At 40.7% G+C, this 8791-nt stretch overlaps 1 protein-coding gene across 1 annotated transcript in view; it reads right to left on the bottom strand.

Annotated features, from left to right (window-relative positions):
• LOC107083348 (chloride channel protein 2-like) overlaps window positions 1-5599 on the bottom strand; it is a 66165-nt gene extending 60566 nt beyond the window's left edge. Inside the window, exon 1 of the mRNA XM_015372490.1 lies at window positions 5470-5599. Coding sequence (XP_015227976.1) covers window positions 5470-5520 — 51 coding nt within the window. The 5' untranslated portion in view covers window positions 5521-5599. The remainder of the gene's footprint in view (window positions 1-5469) is intronic.
• Between the last annotated feature and the right edge of the window lie 3192 nt (window positions 5600-8791).

The following is an 8791-nucleotide window of genomic DNA, read 5'->3' on the forward strand; positions in this document are numbered from 1 at the left end:
TGGATGGATGGATGGATGGATGGATGGATGGATGGATGGATGGATGGATGGATGGATGGATGGATGGATGGATGGATGGATTATTTCCTGTTCCCGCACACCTGACCAAAATTAAAGGGTAATTCTGCAGCTCTTAATGGCTTGCTCTGGAGATAATATCCCATTCAACTTCTATTCAGGATTTCTGAAACAAAGCCACATCTCAAACATGCAGGACAGTGGGTCCTGATGACCAGGATAAAAAAAAAACCACTCGATTAATTCACAATGAAATGAAAGCATATCAGATGCAGGCCAATTTGTTATTTTTGTTCAGCAGTCCCTACAGAAGCTTGCTCAGCAGTGTGAGCAGGTAACAGCACAATCGGGAAGTGACAGGATCTGGACTGGACTCGAGCCAAACCCTTTTGTGTGTTGCAAATGTGTGTGTGTTTGTTTGTGTGCGAGTGTTAGAAGGATGCAGAGTGCTGACAAGGAGAAACTAGACCTCGCTGAAGAGACAGCAATTTTTGTGAGACAGCAAAAGGGACACTAAAGATGCATGCACGACGTGCAATTTAAACCCTATTCCAATGTTTAACTTTCCTTTCAGGGAAAAACAATCGTATCATGTGTAAACTGTGGAACTGACAAGCAAAGTCATGCTGGTTAATTAGAGACTCCAGAATCCTTCAAAGAAAAAGAAGTAGATTGCGAACAGCCTGCTGATATTTACCAACCCAACTGGTCTATGACACGTTAAACAATAAGAAAGAGAGGGAACAGCTCTCACACTGCTGAGTCTAGCTTTCTGTGGACACAGCTCTAGCTCACTACTCTGGAGACAATCTGTGTCCGGTTTCTTTATAATGCATTTTAAGCAGAGTGAATATCAGTGTACACAGTTAATGTATGCTGATATGCATCTGCACGTGCTCAGCATAAAGAAGGCAAGCCATTTAGGTCCACTAATGTTTTGGCTTTGAATATTTATCATTTAAAAATAGTATAAGAGAAATCTAAAATAAGGAAAACTGTATCTTAGTTGTGGTGTATTTTGACTTTTCAGTAAAGCAGATTCCTTAAGAGAAAAGCATGCATGCAGCATGTGTGCTGAATGAACAGCATATTTCTGCAGTGCTGCAGTGCCCTGTGCTAGGGAGGAGGGAGTGGTTTTTCCCGCGCAGGTGAAGCAAGATTTTGATGCTCACAGGAGCTAAAGTCTCAGGCGTGGTGCTGCTGGACAGACCTTCTGTCACTGATATTGAGTATGAGGTGAGCGTGTAGGCAGGGGAATATGCGTGGGTGAAAAGCATACCCTCTGACTTTAACACACACATACACACATTTACTCCTACAAATGTCCATCCACAACCTTGCCCACGCTCCTGAAAAGAGAAAACAAATGTAGCTGCTTGGGCGAATCCTATGACACATCCAGACCACCCACATCTCAGAGAAAGCTTCAACAGAAAATAAAAGATAAAAAAAATTTAATCAAACATTTTGAAACAAACGGCATTTACATAATCTATTTCCCTCCTTTCTTTTCAGTGTCTGACCTACTGTTTCTTTAATCTTCCACGACCAGTCCTCCACCCATGAGACAAAAAGCAGGCATTCATTCAGGTCCCAGCATGCCCTTGACCTGACCAAACATGGCTGGTGCAGCCTGAAAAGGATACCTTATTCAACTTGCCCAAATGTTCTTTATCTTTTTTTTTTTTTTTTACCATTTTCCCTGATTCCTCTGAATTATCCATCCCCTTTAAAAAAAGAATTCACAGAGGTTTAGCATTTAGACACATTAGTCTACCATTTATTTTCACAATCAGAGCCAGCCTGATGTGTAGCAACTTTAGGTAAAGCTGCTTAGGAACAGGCAGGCCAATAAGACCCTCCAATCTTAAAAAAATCAGATTTGGAGTTATAAATCAAGAATGAACCAATTTTGTTCTAAATGTTCCTAAAATTCAGATTAGTGTTATTTAAATCATTGTGAATTGCTAATTAAAGTGTATCTAGGATTAAAAAACACATACATGGCAGTTGGAAGCCTCTTTCTCACTGTCCCTCGGGATCCCTCTCACCAGAGCTGCACCATGTTTAGCGACTGTAAGCAGAGTTGTTTCGGCTTGTTAGATCAAACATGGCTAGTGCAGTGTGTTGATGTCCATACTTTGCTTTCAATAGTGTCACATTATTTAGTGGATCAACCCTGGTCTGTTGTTCCTACTGCATGCCGATCAGAGCCGAGGCGATTTTAACTTGGGTCGCTTGCCGAGTCGTTTGACCTGGGTAGACACGCGTCAGTGAGCTGTTTCCAGTGCCACTGTTCTCGCTGCCACTAAATACCGATTGTTCCCTGGTTTTTCAGCCGGTTGGAAAGTGGTGATACAGTAGAACATGCAAATACACTAATCAGGCTTTTGATGTAGTGACAATTTCTGATTTTCTTAAAAAGATCTGGTATTGTAATTTGTAATGGCATTTTTTTTTAAATACGTAGACTGGAATCCAACAAAACACCCTTTTTACCCCTTTACATTTTTTCTTCTTACCATTTTTTCAAAATTTTTTATGTTTATAAAAACCGAAAATATGCATCAAAGGTCATGCTTTGTTATGCATTTAAAAACGGAATACGGTAAGAATTTTTAGCTTTGACGGATATAATAAAAAGGAGAAGATAAATTAGATATTTCTTTTTTTTTTGACACAAAGACCCCCAACCAGACACAGTTAAATGTATAGGACAATCTTTTATTTCCGGGTGCATCATCAAAATAAGTGGTCCTCCTAATTGTTAATCATTCTGGTGATACGTTTTCATAAGGCGATACTATGTGCTCGTCCTGTTAGCTATCTTTTTCTGTGCATGCACACTTTCAGGCGTATATGTGTGGTTAGCTATGGTTTTAGCCAGTTATTGAAACACACCTTTCTCACTGCAGTTCTTTAAAAATGGCCGAGGTTTATAAGAGAAAAGGTGTCTACGAAGTGTATAAGAAGAAAACAAAGGCCTCAGAAGAGGCAGATATATCCCGGAATGCTTTGCGGGGCGAGCTCTTCGTGCAAAGCATTATGGGATATGCTATCACAGCGGACCGCTTTCTACATACAGTTGGCTGTCGCTAACTAATAACAAAGATGGTTCAGGCACTGTGCAATGGAGGAGGAGTTACATGACCAACCGGGAGTAAAAAGTAGTGATCATCTGTACGAAAGGTAAGTTAACTGAGTTTGCTATAGACCACTATATAGTCCAATATAGTGATTGAGGGATTTAGGGGTTAGGATGGATGTTCGGACACAGTAAGCTTGTATGAGCTATGAGAACAGCAACTTTTAAACACAGCATACACAAGGAGAAATGGGTTTGTGCATGCTCTCGCATGGATGCAGGGTTGTGATTGCGGGTCTTTTAAAAAATTTGCGAAAATCCTCCACAATACCGTTGAGGGAATGTACAAATACATTAGAAATACATACATCAAACCTCTGTCTAATTGAGCGTTTGACCATAAATAAAAATACTGTACTTCTTATTTGATGGGTATGTTGACAGTTATTCCCAAGTATTATGACATACACCATATTTTATGGTGTATGTCATATACACCATATTTTATGGTGTATGTCAGTGCAGGAGACGTTGTATGTACGTATTATTGTCAGTGGTTTCTTGTAACCAATTCGTTTTTTAGAGTCAAATAACCCTGGCTAATTAATCTTGTATAATCCTTACAGACTAAACTAAGCTTTCTTTAAGACCCTATGCACTGTGAGTGAATGGCTATGTATGTATTTACAGCTTTTTGTACAATAAGCAGTATGAAGTGACTGAAATGGCAAACCCAAAATCCTGTTACATAGTCCCTTAAGTTTTGCTTCACTAAAGCAGCACACAGGTTCTTTAAAGCATCCGAGACAGCAACAACAACAACAGCAAATCTTGGGCAAGCTCTGATCACAACAGTAGCTATCAAACAACACCTGCTACATGAGAACCTTTGTAAAATACCCATTTCAAAGGTTAAACACTGATGCCAGCTCTGATAAAACATTATTGTTTCCTCTTTGTCTGAAAGTAAAACAGCAGACATGGAGAAATTGTATTTATATTTTAGATAAATCTCTTTTTACCCCCTAAAGGCTCTGTGATATCTGCTCATCTGGCCCGCAGCACCACGCTGCCAAACTCTGAGCAAACACATGACTCAAATTCGTCTAAGTCTTGCCGCAAGGAGGCAATAAAACAGAAAAAGATCCTTTTGTCAACATCAGAATTCAATTTTAGGGCTGCATCTAAGCCTGCAAGAAAATCATCAGTCGTCACATTAAAAATGTTTTTCCTTTTTTTTTCTTCTGTAGCTCATTATCAACCTCTAAATCTCATTTAGTTTGCAGGGAAAAAAAACAACCCAAAAAACAGATGCTTTGCTTCACCTGAGAAAAAAGAATGTGTTAAATATGACTGCTACTGCATCAGTATTACGCTGCAGATACACATACACATACAAGGCTATTTTTTGGCAACAGGACAGTGATGTAAACAGTTAACAATAAATGAGCTGATCAGTGTAAGATGATCAGTGTCAGAGGTAGAGGTTCTAATCTTCACAGACATAGCCATTTTACATTGCTATTGATCTTTGTAGTGAGGAACACAGCATGACATCGATCTTCACACTGAAGGGATAAAAATCTCTGTGTTCATCAGGGGCCTGACACAGCTGCGAGACACACACTTACAAATACATCTAATGTCTAAAATGTGTGCATTTAACTGTGCATGTAGAAACAAACAAAATAGGTACACAAACTGTGTCAAAGATATATTAATCAATGTGGAAGGACACAAATTGACTTTTTTATTCAGCTTGCCTGCTTCCTGTCTACCTCTCTGTCTCTTTATCTGAATATAGATAAAAAAAGGCTGCAGGGTATCACTGTCAGTCCTGTAGTGACATGGATGGGAAAACTAGTACATGAGGCAATACATATTTAGAATCATTCCACTTTTGGTTCATTCATCAAGCTGGGGCAGCAAACGGAAAAGGCATTTTATATACTATTTAATCATTTTAAGGATTTTTACTGATTAATAATTTGCCATGCATATAGTAATTATGTATAGAAATGCATGCATTTTATATTGGAGTAAACTTATGGGAATGAATGATGTTGGTGCCGGTAGACGCAGAGTGATGCAACACCTGTGGATCAAGGTGAATGAATGGCCAGTAAAGAGGACTCCTGTATCTGCTTTAAAAGCACACTAGAGGCATTTCACATTATATGTGCTAAAGGTGTTAAAACACAGCAGCAGCAGAAGCAGCAGAAGCAGCAGCAGCAGCACAGTCAGTCCTCCTGTCCTTCTGCAGGACAGGGCAGAGCAGACAGAGGCTGCGCCTCCATCCTCCATGTAAGCCGAACATGTCCGATCTGCAGCTGCGAGCATCATCTATGACATCACCCCAAACTCACCAAAGTTTGCTGATACTGGAGAGTCCGTTCTTCTGCTTTGCCTTTCACCATTGCAGCAATATCCTCATTAAGAGGCCCAAAATCCGTCTCCAGCTAATTAATCTTCAGAGGAGGAACAGAGAGAGTGGTGGCAGCACGGCTCGCTGCCATCCCATGAGCGGTGTGTGTGTAACAGGTTAGTTATAACCGGGCTGTCTGCATGGTGCAGAGGACTGCTGCCACGGTTTGAGAGACAGATGAGAGATACAGCCGCCTTGCTGCCTCACAGCAGCGATGCGGTTTAACTGCGAAATACCGCCTCTCCCCCTCCTCCCTGCCTCGCTTCCTCCACTGTTCTCTCTCTCTTTCTTTCTGGACCTGCTGTTAGTGGACCTGAGGATGCACAGGTAGCATCCAGGTGTCGTACGTCGGTCCCTAAATATAATATTTTACAGTTGTATTTCTGATCTATACAGCTCTTTTGCTCCTTATTTTACTCACCTCTTGGTTGATAGAAACATTAAGTTGTAAAGGTTGTGGCTTACCTGCAAGTAGGAAGTCAGAAAGAATAAATATGTCTTAGTCTGAGGTCTAGATTTACATTTATTTTCATTCAACCAATGCGTGTATATATTACAAAAACGCATTAAAAACGTTGTAATATCCTGGAATATGTTTCCTTTAGATATAAAAATATCTACACAGTAGAGAGCTAAGAAAAGACTACACAGTAGTTGACTTGGATTATATGACTTGTACTGCAGAGATGTACTGACCTTAAAAATAAGTAAAAAATTACACAGGCTACATAGTAGTTGGCAAGTGTAATTGCACAGGGGGAAAGAATATTGGACAAGAGTGACAATAGGTAATGTTTTGCACAAGATGTCCAAGGAGGGGGGGTGCTGACTCTTGTCCCTCTTCCTATCACCTCCTCCTTCAAGAATAAGAATAATAACAGAATAATAATTTCTGAAAAACAGTCACCTTTGAGACAGGAAACCTCAGATGAACAGACGTAGGAAAAAAGACAGATCAAATGATTTTTTGACTGATAATTTTCTTTTTTTTCTTGTATGGGCATTGACCAATACATGCATATGTTCACCAATTTATTAGTGCATTCAGCAGCCATGCCTTAAGATCACGTGAACTGCATACATTGATGTTCCAGCCATTTAATGGTGTTGTTTTGTTTGATTTATCAATAAATGTTTCTTTTTAGTTTAAATTGAGACATTTAATATTTTTATCATTGTGTCATTTATATCATGCAAATGGAGGTTAAAAAAGAAATACCAGTTTCAAGAATTGACCCAAATATATCGGCACCACGTATCGGAGATCGGTCAGAATAAAGTCAAAATAAACAGTTTTGGCATTGGCCTATTAGAAAAACCTGTATCAGTCAAAATCTTTAATAGAGGCATATGCTCTTTCAAGTGTACAAATTGGCTAACATTGCTAAATACAATGGGGTAAAGTTTTAATGGCAGAATAGTGCTCTTTTTGTAAAGGAAATCATGAAAAGCAAAAAGTGTCATTTATACAGTTGAACGGGCCCTTTAAAATGGCCTGTAGTTATATAGTGCTTTTTTTTTCAAGTCAGGAGACTTGACCAAAGCGCTTTACACTACATTCAGTCATTCACACACTGGTGGCAAGCTACATTGTAGCCACAGCTGCCCTGGGGCTCACTGACAGAAGCGAGGCTGCCGTACACACACCCTCTGACCACCATCAGTAGACAATGCAGGTGAAGTGTCTTGTCCAAGGGCACAACGACACTGAAAGTCGGAGCCGGGGCTTGAACCGTCAATCCTTTGATTTCAGGGCAAACTCCTACATCCGACGCCACTGTCGCCCTGATGGTACTGAAGTGGCCCAATATAAAGATCAGTTTGACACCCCTGCTTGACTTGGTTGCTGGGTTTTTTACATGGCTTCTAGAATATCACAAGGTGATTTTATTTGAATAACCTTTGTCATTCTTCTTTTCACTGGTGCACAACTAATAGTTGTCCTGTCAACTAATACCCCTAAGAAGAGTAAGCACTGGTGTTTCTCAATAAATGTTGGAATATTGTTTTATTCCTAACCAAACCCTGAATTAAAATTTTCCACATCATTCCCGACTTTGCTGTGTAACTTGTACTTCTTGGTGCTGATGGTTCAGTTATGTTGCCTAACACATTCTCTGAGGTCTTCTTTACATCAGTCTTGTGACTTGTGGCTGCTCACACTGAGTCTGGTTCTGTTGCAGGTTACTTCCTGTTAAAGTGAGTTTTCCTCTCCACTGTTACTACAAGCATGCTTGGTGTGAGGGATTGCAGAACAGTCAATAAGTCGATGTAATCAGCTGGTTTTCCTTTGAACATTTTGAACCAATCTGACTGTATGATCTGGGTAAATTGTCTCTATAAAGTGCCTGGGATGAAATGTGTTGTGAACTGGCGCTATATAAATAAACTGAAATGAAATGAAAAGTTTCATATGAAGTGACTGGCTTCTTATAATTGGCAAACTTTTCAGATTTGTATAGGTGGATTTCAGTGCTGGCTTAAATACAATCATCCCAGCTCTGCTCTCCCAGCTGAGTGTGCCTGACTCCACCTGAAGGTGGATTACAGACTTCCTGTCTGACAGGAAGCAGCATGTGAAGCTGGGAAAACATGTCTCAGACTAACAGCTCATCAGCACATCAGGGCTTTCTCCTCTGCTCTTCTCCCTGTACACCAACAGCTGCATCTCCATTCATTAGTCTGTCAAGCTTCTGAAGTTTGCGTACGACACCACTCTCATCTGACTTATCTCTGATAGTGACGAGTCTGCCTACAGGTGAGAGGTTGACCATCTGGCAACCTGGTGCAGGGTGAACAACCTGGAGCGCAACGCTCTAAAATCAGTGGAGATGTTTGTGTACTTTAGGCAGAACTCAGCCCCAGCTATCCCCATCACCCTCTGTGACTCCACAATTTACACCGTGGAGTGTTTCCGCTACTTGGGAACTATCATCCCACAGGACCTAAAGTGGGAACTGATCATCAACTCCCTCACCAAGAAAGCCCAGCACAGCTGAAAAAATTCAACCTGCCAAGGACAATGATGGCGCACTTCTACTTCTCCATCATTGAGTCCATCCTCACCTCCTCCATCATCATCTGGTGCCACCGCCAAGGACAAGGGCAGACTGTAGCATGTCATCTGGTCTGCAGAGAAGGTGATTGGCTGCAATCTTCCATCTCTCCAGGATCTGTGCGCCTCCAGGACTCTGAGACATGCAGTAAAGATTGTGGCTGATCCCTCGCACCCCAGCCAAAAACTATTTCAGACAATTCTCTCT

The sequence above is a fragment of the Cyprinodon variegatus genome, unplaced genomic scaffold, assembly GCF_000732505.1.
Source record: "Cyprinodon variegatus isolate N-32 unplaced genomic scaffold, C_variegatus-1.0 Scaffold73, whole genome shotgun sequence".
Taxonomy (NCBI): Eukaryota; Metazoa; Chordata; class Actinopteri; order Cyprinodontiformes; family Cyprinodontidae; genus Cyprinodon; species Cyprinodon variegatus.